This window comes from Salminus brasiliensis, chromosome 18 (genome assembly GCF_030463535.1).
Source record: "Salminus brasiliensis chromosome 18, fSalBra1.hap2, whole genome shotgun sequence".
Classification (NCBI taxonomy): domain Eukaryota; kingdom Metazoa; phylum Chordata; class Actinopteri; order Characiformes; family Bryconidae; genus Salminus; species Salminus brasiliensis.
The window spans coordinates 16697408-16711756 of NC_132895.1; the positions used below are offsets into that span (position 1 = coordinate 16697408).

The 14349-nt window shown below is 38.5% G+C and overlaps 1 protein-coding gene across 2 annotated transcripts in view; it reads left to right on the forward strand.

The window, feature by feature from the left end:
* caln2 (calneuron 2) overlaps positions 1-14349 on the forward strand; it is a 52129-nt gene that overhangs the window by 12892 nt on the left and 24888 nt on the right. For both annotated transcript variants that reach the window (XM_072662350.1, XM_072662351.1), the window contains exons 3-4: positions 5247-5390; positions 9385-9497. In XM_072662350.1, the coding sequence (XP_072518451.1) occupies positions 5247-5390; positions 9385-9497 (257 nt within the window). The remainder of the gene's footprint in view (positions 1-5246; positions 5391-9384; positions 9498-14349) is intronic.

Sequence of the window (14349 nt, forward strand, 5' to 3'; positions counted from 1 at the left end):
TGCTGCTGTATCTGATACACTCATGTCACTGGAACTTATGCTAATTTACCACTACCAAGTTGGTGTTACTGTGCTGAGAATGGTCCACCACCCACATACTATCTGGTCACTGGCTATATGGAGGTCTCTTTCCATTGATGTATGAGAGGCTAATAACTAATAAACTGTGCAGCAACAGATGTCCTACAGTCAGCAATTGTAAACCTACAGAGTGCACATAGGATATAGTAGGTGTACCTGATGAAATGGCAACTCAGGATGTTTTTACATCTGAAAGTCTGGACCAGGATTCATGTTTTTGTTACATTGTATACATCTGATCTGGTTAGGGTTGGGTTCACATTGTAATTAAGCGAGTGCACTCAAGAACTTTGGGTGCGTCCCAATTGTGAACCAATTAATGATTTTAACCAGTTTTTGAGTATGTAGTATGTAATATAGACAAAAGTGTAAAAATTGATTATACTCAAATATCCACAATGCATACTTAGAACCGGTCGGGCAGTGATGTATGTTGGCATAGCATTGCTTCATCAGTTTCTTTCCAAACGGGTTAATGCATTAAAGATTTTGTGTACTAATCCACACTATTATGATTAGTATATAGTTAGTTAGTACTCAATTGGAACACAGCCTTTGTATGATATACCTGTGTCTCGTTTGTCGTAACCTGCATGGGCTGCGTCTCCTATGTGATATTAAATGGTTTGTAGTAGGGGGTGTGTCTGTTGTCGGAGTGTTGCTAATTCAACGTGTATCCTGTCCGACAGATTAATTTCATTGATAAAAAAAAAAAGTATGGCATTATTACCAGTAGCACCAACTTGAAGCTCAGTGCATTGACAGATACAGTGATTCTCATGTGCTACCATGGCTCATTTTTACTTCCTTTTCACTTCTTTTTCTTCATTTACTGTTTAATGGATAATGATAGCTTGCCTTAACCTCCTGTAATTGGTGCGAAAGTCTGAACCATCCACAAAAATATTTTTAACACCGCTTGGTGTGAACTTGGACCATGCTCCAGTTTGATCTGGACTAAGACCACCTCTTGTGGTCGGACCAAATTTTGGTACTTTGGTCCAGATCGTGGTTCAAGGCGTCTATCATGCCACTTTTGCTATTTTTGGTTTGCACTACATTGAAAGGCTGAAGGTCCAGAGCAAACAAGGTAGATCATCTGGTAAAAGCACCCTCAGTAAAAGGCTGTGTAAAGCTGTCTTCTGCATTGATAGTTGGCAACTAGTGCTGATGCTGCATGAAATGTCTTTGAACAGCTTTTGCTTTTCTTCACTTTTCTAAAATCATAAATCTTACTTTATTTGATATCTATCGCCAGCCATTAAACTCAGTGATGCCTAAGGGCACACAAAGGGAAAACAGATGTCCTAAATTAGCTAACTGGCACTAGTGGAAAGACCACAGGATAAAGCTTGTCTTGAAGATGTATTTGAAGGTCTATAAGCCAGTCCTCAGGAGACAGAGATAAAGCAACCTACATTTCATATGTAAATGATTGTGTGAAAGAGCATCATCATATTGTGCAAAGAAAGGAATATATCCGTCCGAGAAGACGGTGTTACATGCGGAGGTGTTGTCTTTGTGACATTAAACAGAATGCTGTAACCACTAGGAAACTACTAGGACTCGTGTTTAGCCAATCGAATGGGATTACTATCATTGCATTAGGTTTATATAATTACATAGGATATAGTTAATGCTGAAATACAAATCTGAAAAGCAATGCTAATAAAACTCTTCCACAAACTCCATTAAACTCATTAACTGAAAACTAAATGCTAACTGTGTTTAAATGAAACTACAGCTAGGGTACTAAGTACATATGTAGTTTGTCACATTGTTATGTGCTAGCTAGCTAGACAGTCAGGCATTCCAGAGGCCTATAGACCACTTATATTATACGGTTATTCTGTAAAGCGCATCATGCTTATTAAAGAAGAAATTAACAGCCTTTCATTAAGCTGTTTTTATGTATGACAGAAATAACAATGGCAATTAAAAAAAAAACACACTAATATCTTCCCTGTGATAAACAACGACATTCCTAATGCATACTGTCCTATGTGCATTCATCCCAAAAAAAAACAGGATCCTTATAATTCTGAAGTCATTCAACAATATGCTTAATACCAGTCATGTTACATGCAAGCTAAGACTGATGCACACTGAAATGACATCATATGATTTGCAGCTTCAACAGAATACCCCAAACAGATTAAGCAGGCTTAGTTAAGTTTCTTTGGCAGAAATAGAGTATATTTTACTTTGCTCCTGTTATATAACAGTGTTAAAGTTTAATAGTCTACTCCCTCAGCTGACTGTCTTTTTTAAAGCACAGGACTGCCAGTTTATAGGCAGCTATAGTACCAAATGCAGTATTAGCAGCATTATAAATGCAGTATTCTTGCTAAATATATTATATAGACCAAAACACATTTCAACAGCTACTTTAGAGCTGAAAGTAAGTATTTAAATTCCTCAGCAATAAGCTGTGATATGTTAAACAAAATGCTGGCTAACAAAATTAAAACATGCAAGTAAGACTGAGGTTCATTAAAAAAGCTATGGTCAAATTAAGCCTGCAAAAAGTTTTTTTAAATTCTTTTAGTTATACACAGACAATAAAGTATGTAGCTTGTATTCTCATCACACGAAAAACAGAAACCACTTGTCCCTCATGACACAAGTGTGTGTTGCATCCGGTGTGAAATGAGGAGCGTTGTGAAAGCATCTGGTGTGAAATGGGCTTTGGGCTGTTTTTGACTCCTTAAACAACCTTATAATTGAGGTTTGGCATTCAGGAGAAGTGCGTACACTGGACAAAACATATCAGGTTTGAAATCTTATTAGGTTCTGTCATAGAAAAGTCTAGTTTAAACAATAATTTCCTAATATGTCAATAATGCTAATACAGAATGAAATATTATTATCCTAATAGGAGGTGGAAACTGGTTTACTGATTAAAAAATAAATAGGACAGCTTGTAACGTTCCACATGTCAGCTTTATTTAGCTTTACTAAAAATAACCATTATGTTGCCAGTTAATTGAAAACAACTTAAATACTGCAAATTGTTTATTCTGTTTTTCTTATATTTTACCAGTGATTTTAAATGCGTTTTTAAAATGTTAATATGGCTTTTAGTTGTGGGTTCATAGGTCTCTCCCCATTCAAAAAGATTGTGTGTAAGTCTTGTATTACTGAAAATAGCTGCCTTATCAAGATGGCCACTGAGTGAACACACATTCTACTAAAGACATAAAATGGCACCACTTTATAATAAGACTACCCTTATAAAGGTTTTCTGAATTGTTTAAAGTGTGATTATTATTGGTCATTAATTAGGTCATCTTACATCTTACATATCATTAATAAGCAGCTAACCAGATCTTGCTGTACTTTATGTTCTCTGTTATTCTAATTAATGATTTTTAATACATTTAAGATATCATTAATAACTATTATGACACTTTAAACTATGAACCATTCATAAATGCTTTATGATGGTAGTCTTATTGTTGAGTGGTGCTAAATATCATATTAATTGCACCATCCACAATCCAGACGTAAAATAATGGTCAACTGTTCTTGGATGATTGACAGTCCATTACGTCCTGGTCAGAGAGGCTTATGGAAAGTTGGAGAAGTTGTAGAGAATGATGAGTTCACCTCACGGCCGCCTCTAATTGCGGCAGCGTCTGAGCCGAGGCGAGCGGCCCGTGGGCTTTGTTAACAGCAGGAAGTGCTCTCATAATCACATCTGAGAGCACGCAGTGCCACTGCCGCTCTACTTGCACAAGCACCCCGCAGGGCTTCTTTAAGAGGCCCTAAAAAAAGAGTAATGCTTTCTGGAAGTAAGGAGAAGAAATGGGAGCTGAGCTAAGAGATGGGTGGAGTTTTTGCCGTTAGTGTGTGTGTGGCCTTGTGGGTGGCACTTAGAGAGACTGCTGAAAAATTAGCCCCAACACTTCCCACAGAAACCTTCAAATTAACAGCCATACGCCACTGAGTATGAGTACAGCCGGCAAATATTTGATTTAAGTGTAGTAAATCAGCGATTTGGCCAAAAAACGAATTTGCGCAAATTTCTGCTTATTCTAAATGTAGTCGATCACCCAAAACATGTTTGATGTCCATAATTTGTTTTTTCAGGAACTGCAGATTAGTGTTACTATTTAAAGGCCCTTTTGCACATGCACTGCTACTCTGATATTTTTCTGCCATTGAATGGGTTCAGTGTGAAGTTTCTAAACTTGACTGGGTACTGTATAGTACTGCATTGGACCTAGTACAGAACCCAAAGAATAACTAGAAGATGGATGTGAACAGAAGTCAATATGTTTAGCATACTGTAGTCCATGTTTACAGATAACAGTTATTCCAGCTATTTCATAAACCACATTATAGGCGATCTTTTTTTTTTTTGACTGAACAGTCACTTTCATTATGTCAGATGCTTATTTATTTATTGATGTACCTGCACTGAAATCTTTACACTGTGTGTTTGTGTATATAATATTGTGTATTTATCATGTACAGTCAAGTTAAGACACCCCATGGAAAAAATATATATATATTTTTTTGTTGTTGTTTATTTGTTTTTGTTTTGTTTTACAATTTATTTAAACATAATAAGGTAATAACAATCACTTTACCAATCCAAAGTAGTCAGTAGTCACAGGATGCTGCCCACAGGATGCTGTTGGCTGGGTATTCCAGGTTGGTTGACTATATTCAGTCCAGCAGTGGCGCTGAGGTGTTTAAAAGCTCCAGCAGCACTGCTGTGTTGGATCCACTCGTACCAGCGCAACACACATATCATCACACGTGTCACTGCAGTAATGAGAATAAACCACAACCCAAATAATACCTTACCATTGAAGAACAGGGTGAAGGGAGGCTAACAAAGTATGCAGAGAAACAGATGGACTACAGTCTGTAATTACAAAACTATAGCATGCTCTTATACGGTCAGTATGAGTGTAGAAAAATAAGTGTAGAAACATGGAGGTGGTGTTAAATCTCTTTTTGGCAATTTTTACTTTTTGACATCATTTTATTCTGTCAGTTTTTCTTTACATTGTGTCAAAATTCCATGATGATAAGTGGATAGAAATAGAAAAGGCCGTTTTGAAAATAAAAGGCTTTTGCAAACCGTTGACAATAGAGTTTCTTAGAGCTAAAGGTTGTAAAGGAAAACATTCTTATTCTTATTCCCCGTGCAGAGATCCGGGAGGCTTTCCGGGTGCTGGACAGGGATGGGAACGGTTTCATCTCCAAGCAGGAGCTGGGCATGGCCATGCGTTCGCTGGGCTACATGCCCAGTGAGGTGGAGCTGGCCATCATTATGCAGAGGCTGGACATGGACGGTGAATTTCTCTCTTTCTCTCTCTCTCTAATCCCCTTTCAATCTCTCTCTTTTATTTCTCTGAAACCCTCCCACTCTCTGTTCTATCCTCGCACATACAGAGTCTTTTATCAGCACCAATACTGTTACTGGCCTGCCCTTCTATAGCACACACATACGGTATTTCAGCCAATACGTCCTTCTGATCTGTGTTAGCTCACAGTACTCTATGGACTACATTTATTGTATCAATATCTCAGCTGAACTCTTAAGACTTCTGAGCTACAAATATAGCAGGGAATTTGACCATTCCAAATGCCTTTTTACACATTTGGATAAATCGGACTGCATGTTCTATAATGTGGTTTAGCAGCCAGACTTTGTCTGCCCACTGAACGTGCTGGAAATCCATTATAAAAGCCATTATGCAACTGTTGAAATCTAGTTTAATATAACCCTCTCAGAGGTCTAGAGTTATTAAACATAATTACATCATTACTGAGCCAAATCCTGCAATTACGTTAATTGTTTATTATGCTAAAATAATACATTTTCCTTCCAAATGGAAAAAGTACAGCAAGAATAACTTTTCATCACATTCAAATGATGATTATGTATCGCCAATCAGCGATAACATTAGCACCACTGACAGGTAAAGTAAGAAAACATTAACAATCTTCATCTACAGTGGCATCTCTCAAGGGGTAGATGTATTAGGGAGCAAGAGAACAGTCATTTCTTGAAGGTGATGTGTTAAAAGCAGGACAAATAAGCGTAAGATTTTGAGCCAGCTTCACAAGGAACGAATTGTGATGGCTAGACGTCTGGTTCAGAGCTCCCAGAGACAAGTGATCTCCAAAATATTAGGCAGGTATATTGGGGTGTTCCTAGCAGTGTGCACCAATAGTGGTGGAAGAAAGGACAACTGATGAACCAGTGACAGGGTCATTGGAACCTAAGGCTCATTGATGCGTTCCATTGAGGCCCCAATTCACAACTAACAGATCTACTGCTATCGTCTTGGTGCCATTTACCACAGGATGCCGTCCGAGACCTTGCCTTGAATGGTCATATCTGTTGTGACAGCGCCAGTAGGACCTACTTAATATTAGGCATGTGATGCTAATGTTATGGCTCATCGGTGTATATCTATGTATATTTTTCTTGTAAACACACATAAGGTAGAGTTCAGTATTATTCAGAATCTGCACATTTGACAGAACCTTTCAGTGAACTATGGTGTGTAACATTGGCAATAACTGTGCCAACGTTTAAGGATTACACTCATTTTACACATGATTGCTTGCAGCTGCATTTGTTACCATTATCAGCAGCACTAGCCAAGGTGAACTCTGGAAGACCTGAGAAAGTGTGTTTTGGGCTCTTGGCTTTAACAAGGGCAGATCAATGTGGACACCATGAATGGAAAGTGCATTGATTCATCTTGTCACTCTATAAAGCAGGTGATCAATCCTGACAGCAGAGATGGATGGCGGTTTCAGCACACTGCACACTGTCCAGCTGCTGTGTTAGAACATGGCCTAGAAAAACACTGAAGTAGCAATTCTGTGGCAATTGTAGTCCACAGGAGATGCTGTTTATTACCAAGACACATTTGAAGATCCACGCATAGTCTAACATTTCTGTGTAATTAAATTGTTAAGATGTAAAGAAGGCCACTGGAAGAAAGTCACAGAGTGGTTTGGTGTGAAGTGTGCCATTCTAGAGAAAGCTAAAGAAGAATCACAGTTGGTCAAAGCAGCAGTGATAGAACACAAGTTTGATCACTCTAAAACCACTTCTCAGAAAGTTCTTACATTAAAGAAATAAAAATACATAATCTGATACCTAAGATGTTGTTTTACAATAATTATCTGATTTTAGGGCCCCTGCCAGTAACAGGCCCTTAGAATCGTCTAGACTTCCCGCCTATACAGCTCCCCTGCCCTACAAAAACATATTTTTTCATATTTACCATGCTCATCATTACATATAAAACCCAGAAGTCACATGTAGGTTAAAGTTGCAATAGATCTGGATTGTAGGCATCAGGACACCAAGTTCCTATCAACATTATAAAGAAATCCGAGTTAGTCAATTTCTCTATTATACACCCTACACTGTCAACCCACAAGTTGTTTGAACTCAAATTTAAAAAATATATGTTGGATTAAATCATTTCTGAACACGTTCCATGTAGCTGAGTCAGCGGTGCTGGTTTAATGATACACACTGACCTGCACGGTTTGTTTGTGAAATACAACCTCTGAGTAAAACATCTTTTACATTGCCTCCTGGCACCACCTATTTGCATATTGTGCATGTCTTATAGTCACTGACTCTCACTGTCAATATGTTGTCCTTTCCCCTGGGTTATCTTCTCTTACATATACATGGCTAAACAATGTCCTTTTATAATTAAAGCATATTCCATATAAAGGACGGCTGCCTGAGTGGTGAGTGGTGAGGAGCTGTAAGAGCAAGTAACCATCAACTGTGCTGCTGAGTGTAACTTTGTGATGGCTGTATACTGTAGTGTTCACTCTTATGCTATCACAGGATTATCCTGTCAGTGTTTGCTAGTTAAAATAAACCCATAAATGGGGAAAAAATTCTAGATTAAAAAGTTATTTTGAGTGCCAAGTATTGATGGTATAGATTAAACACATGCATTCCATTCAAATTGTTCATTCAAAGTATTACATGGTAGTGGAAAAACTGCAAAAACAACAAAAAGCCTTAAATATTTGGGACAACTTAACTTAAGGGTATTTTTTGAGTAAACATTGTGAACTTTGTAGTTTAGAACAACTGTCCGAATAGTTTACCTAAATGTTTTGAATTAATTCAACCAAAACTCTGTATGTTTTATCTAGTTTTATTAGATTATCTGTCAAACACAGACAGTATAATTCTGTGATAGCGTTAGTGTGAACACTCTTTCAGCCTACAACACTGAAACTAGGCAGTCAACCACTATATAATACATGTACTTAGTATCAGTGACTGGAGGACATGCCCGGTATAGAAATTGATGGTGCCAGGAGCCAATGGGAACAATGTTAGTTTCACTTAAAAGAGGTTCTATTACACAAAAACAAAGAACATACATGCATTGGATCTCAAATACAGTTTTCAAATAAATGCGTTTGACTGTTAATGTGACTATAAGATATTAATCTTAAAAAAAAAATTATATATATATATCTGCTCTCCTTTGAGTGTTTCTGGATTCTGCTCATGCAGTGGTGGTGTCAAATTCAGATGTAGCAGCAGTGATAAGTATTCAGTGGAGGCAAGGAGAGCACTGGAGGTTACATTGAGATTTTGGACAGTGAGGACCTTCTAGTGCAGAAATGGTTGTCTATGGCTGATGATTTCAGATTCAGCTGTCAGTCATAGGTTGGGGTTTCTTTAGGTCTTACATGAGACAAGTTCATCCTGGAGGTTTGACTGTGAGGACAAGCAATTAGCTGGTTACAAATTGTTTAACCTGTAACACTAAGGGTTGCTTAGGCTACATTTTCTCCATTTAGAGTGCTGTGTAGTGTAGGGCTAGGCTTAATTCCTGTTCAGGAAACCAATCTAAAATATAAAGGATTATTTTATATTTTAAAATTAAAGGTTCAATAGAAGAACCTTTTTAAACCTTTTAAAAACCTTTATGTGAAGTAAATGTTCTACACAAAAAATGTGGGATAAACACTGGGTTCGAGGGTTTAATGGAATCTTGTGGGGTCTTTATAGCAGAGTCTGAAATAGTCAGCTGTATTAAGGAAAAAACTATTGTATTGTGTCAGGATTGTGCTAAAATATTAAAAGCCACGTGAAAGATGCTTTTAGGTTATGCAACACTCTCCGTAGCACCATGAAAGCACGAGTAAACAACTGTCTAAAAAGAACAAATCATATTACATTGTGAATTTCTGAGACTCTTCTGAGCATGTACTTCTCTGCAGGCTACACCATCCGTATAAAGCACTTCAACATTATTCAATGATCTCTCTACACTGCAGGTGATGGACAGGTGGACTTTGATGAGTTCATGACAATACTGGGACCTAAGCTCCTATCAAACGAGACCAGAGAAGGCTTCCTGGGCAGCACTATAGACAGCATCTTCTGGCAGGTTTGGAAACTGAACTGAACTCTGCTTTTTTCCTCGTCACTTCCTTTTCTGTATTTTGTTTTTCTCATCTCCATTCCTGCTGTCCTTACTTCTCTTATACCCTCCTCTCTTCTCCCTCCTCACCCATCCCCTTCATTATACATTCTGCCTTTAGTCTCTTTTTTTCTCTTCTCGTCTCCTTCAGGTATTCTCAGCTCCTTTCTTCTCTTCTTTTCTCTTTACTTCTAACCCTCCCTTCATCTCCTGTTCCACCATTGTATCCTTCTCCATTTTATCTTCCTTTCTCTCACTCTCTCTCTCACTCACTCTCTGCCCCTTTCTTTATTGGAGCATGCCTTTGCATTCTGGGCACGTGGAGCAGATCACTCCCCCCTAAAAGCCTGTTTTCTCCGGATTATGGCACACCCTCCGGCCCCACTACCTGCCTCCTCCATCCTGTGACGGCCAGCTAAAATGATTCTTCTCCAGACTATAGGCTTCAAAGTGAGGAAGGTCTTGACAGAGTGCATCATTACAGAGTAAAAAGAAGTTCATCCAGATATAGATTGTGTGCTTCATTGCCAAGAATTCCTTAGAGCAAGCTTCAGTGGTTTGAGGAAGGCATAATAATTAAGTGTGTGTTGTTACTTAAAGGGAAAGGACACTGTATTTTGAATGGGATTCAGTTGTACCTTGTAAATCTGGGTGTGAATGTTATGATGGCTTTGCTAAGTGATGAAAAATGAAATGACCACAGTACCTCAGTATATTGATTTGGGAAAAATTCTAATTGGCAGTTTCCCCATTGCTACTTTAGAAATGAAACTTCAAAATGTTGGAAAGATTCTTTTAGGATTCTGGTTTATGTTGGCATTGTTATGTCTCACAATCCCAGCAGCCACAAAGTTCCACTCCATATCCCAAAGATATTCTATTGAAAGCTGTTCTATTGGATTCAGATCTGGTCACTGGTAAGAGCACTGAAGAACACTGAACGCATTGTCTTGTTCATGAATCGGTTTGAGATGACTTTTGCTTTGTGACATCATCATCATGCTGGAAGTAGCTGTTGGAAAATTGTTGGTAAAGTGTGGCCATGAAGGGCTGCACATAATCAGCAACATTACTCAAATAGGCTGTGGAATTTCTGCAATGATTGATTGGTATGAATGGATGAATAAGAAATATTCCCAGCCTGGACTGTTGACAGAAGACAGGTTGGTTCCATTCTTGGCAGGCAGAAATGGAATCCAATGTGTTCTTCTGCTGTTATAACCCATCTGTCTCAAGGTTCAACGTTGTGTCATTGTACATTCTGAGATGCTTTTCTGCTCAACACAGCTGTGGAAAGTGGGTATCTGACTTACCATAGACTTTCTGTCAGCTTGAACCAGTCTGGCCATTCTCTGTTGACCTCTCTCATCATTTTGATTCACAGAACTAGCATAGCATAAAACCAACTATCTTACCACTCTCAAACTCACTGAGATGAATTACTGAACAACTTAACATAAGTGCAAATGTACAATGTAACTATCTAAAGGTCAGGTAACTAAAGGGGTAAAAGTGGTGCTAACTGATGGTTGGCTTATAGCTTCAGCAAGGTCGCAGACACCGTGTGTCTCGAGGGTAATTTAGATGCTTACCCCAGCACACCTCTAGTGGGACACAGTGACTCATGAATGGAAGTGTAATTCGGTGAATATCATCACACCCACTGAGTGGCATACCAATCACCCAGCAGCCCCAGCACACACAGCTCCTTTTATTGCAGCTAAAGCTCCCATATGGGTTTAATAACATCACACTGACAAGTATTATCGGCTTTATGAGGAAGGAAAAATTCCCTGATTAAGATTTCCTCCCTTCAAAAATTACAACAGAGCTGTGCCCCTGTTTAGTGGAGGATAAGGGCAACCCTCAAAATCTATAAATAATTGTAATTAAGACATGTCAGTTAAAAGGAATGGTGGAGGGCAAGTTGAGCACTGAAAGACCAAGAAAACTTTCTGAGAGAACAGCTTGTTGGATTAGTAGGAAGGCAAATCAAACCCCCGTCAGGAGACTCTGGGCTGGTGGTGCACCAGCACCTGCACAAATATGTTTCTGCTGGTAGCTTGTTTCATATGGTCTAAGCTGGTCTGTGATGGTCAAGATTGTTTGAAAAGGTGGTCTATATACATACTATATACTGGTAAGCTAGCTGGTTAACCTGCTCTTGACCAACATAGTGTATGGTGCATTTGATTTTGGTCATGCTCTTTCATGTTGGTCGACCAGTGTGACCTAACTGATCTTGCTGGTCACGCTGGTCAACCAGCTTGGTCATGCTGGTCATGCCTTTCGATCAGCTTGGTCTTGCTTGTCAAGGTGGTTGACCAGCTTGGTCATGCTGGTCAGCTAGCTCATGCTGGTTGTATTGCTAGTTGAGATTGATCATGCTTGTAGACCAAAGAAAACATCAAACATACTCAAACATACCCTGTGTTGGTCAAGATTGGTTGGTAAACCAACTTAGCAGCCATTTGCAAGGAAGAAAGGGCAAAAATCCCCCAAAAACAAGAATTGAAAGATTCTTAGCTGGCTAAAATGGCTAAAGTGTTTTAAAGCTGTGATACTATTTAGTTTTTCAAATTCAGTGTAAAGGAACTATTACACATACATCCACAAATATTCTCTTGTTTTTTATAAAGGATTTTTAGCTGTCCTGTAGTAGTTTGTGTTTTTGGAGTCAGAATTGTCAAAACACATTGAAAATGCACCCATCAGCCTCACCAAACTGACTGAATACTGCTGTGCTCTCATTCATAGTCATCACAGAAAGTCAGACAAGGTCATACGGCATTACAGATTCAGACTGTTCTGACATGACTACTGGAGACCCATGAGGTCCCTACCAAATGAATTACATTACGTGCTGTTTTCTTTATTAAAGCACTCTACTGTACATCAGCGAGCTGTTTCTTTAACTTTGAGACTTCTTTGAGAAGGTACAGATGTCATATACAATTTAGGGGGTCTAGATTCATTAGATTCAAAACCTTTCAGAGAAATATAGGAATTTTAGAACTCATTGTTAGGTAACTGAATTTTTGTGCCTGACTTATTCTGTTAGACATAGGATGTATTCAGAACAGTGTCTTTCTGTGTGTGTGTTTGTCCTTGAGTGTGTCTGACAGTAAATCTGTCCATATGCTAAGTGCATGTGACTGCATGACTGATTGAGGTGAGGTGTGTGTGTGTTCGTGACTGTAAATGAATGCATGTATGCCTGCCTGTGTCTGTAAGTCTGTCTGTATTTTAAGTACATATGACCCCAATGGAGAGACAAACCCACCCGCTCATGTGTCTGTATATGTGAAAATGTATGTGTATGAAAGCCCATGCATTTGTGTATGTGTATTTCAGAGAGTGTGTATGAGCTCATGTGTTTATACACGTGCCTGGGCAGGTATCACATTTGTTTGAGTGTGTGTGTGCTGAAAAAAAATATGTTTGATCCAGGGCACATGAAAGACTGAGCAGTTATTAGTGGGGGGGTTTCAAAAAGTTCTTAACAAGCTCGTCAGAGGGGAAGTGAGAGAAGAGCCAGCAGCTACTGGCAGTCATCAGGGCTTTTTGGAACACACACACACTCACACACACTCACACACATAAGCAGGCTTGCTTTTGCCCACGCTGAAAAGCCTGCCTGTACAGCCTTTTCCTGCGGTCCGTTCTGACAAACAGAAATGACTGGAGACAAACAGGTCAGCACAAACTCAACTAACAGCAACAACCTGCCAGTGGAATATTCCGACTGCTTGTATAATACACGCATGTGTGTGTCTGTGAGTTCTGTGCTTTTTCTAGGCCTGTGCTGTATGGTTTCATACTAAATTAAGGGCTTTGTAAAATTCAGAACAGATGACAGGTTGGTCCAAATTCAAACAATTGTATTGTTATTGATGTTAAAATGATACTAACCAAGAAATATACAGTAGTTATCCACTATAGAACACTGGATAAATGTTACCGGTAAATGGTCAACATGTCTCTGAATAGTTGGGGGAGTAGACGATGATTTCCAAAAGAGTCTTTATACATATGCAACTTAAAGACCATTTCAGGATTTGTACAATGCGTACTAAATATAGGTCACCTCTTGTACATGTGCACAATTTACTGAGGCAACCCAGATAAGCAAAAATCAAAGTGATTTGAAGAGAGAATGTTATAAAGCACCCAGTGAAATGTTATTACCTGAAGCTGCACCTCAAACTAAACCTAAACTTAACTTACTACACTTAAACCTAACCTTAACCTAACCTAAACTTACCCTAACCCTTAACTTGCCTGATGCATTTTGGAAACAAGTCATGTGAGATGATGGTAATGTTAAACTGATGATCATAATGAAAATCTGTGGATTGACCTCAGAGGAGCAGTGCATGCAAGATGACTCAAAAATCTCACAGAACTAAAAACTTTTTGCAAAGAACCCCCCAAGCAGGATTTAAAAGACTCTTCACTGGCCAGATGCACAAACATTTGCTTTGGGCGCCTTTCCTTTTTAGTTATTTTGAAAATGTAAAATATGGAAATAAAATTTTAATCTTGCTTAAAATATTCAAGAAATGTGCCGTCTTTAACTTCATGTCTTTTCAAAATCAGGTCATTCTTTACTCGCTGAGCTACTCACAGTAACAGAAATGTTGACAATGGATATGTGTAACAATATATGTAGTATATAACTGGAGCGCTGTAGAATTGTTATAAAACATCACAATCATGTCAAATCAGAATGTTTTATTAATCCCCTAAAAATTTACAATTCCATTGTTAATTCAGTAATGTATTATTAGTTACATTACCGGTAATTATAACACTTAAG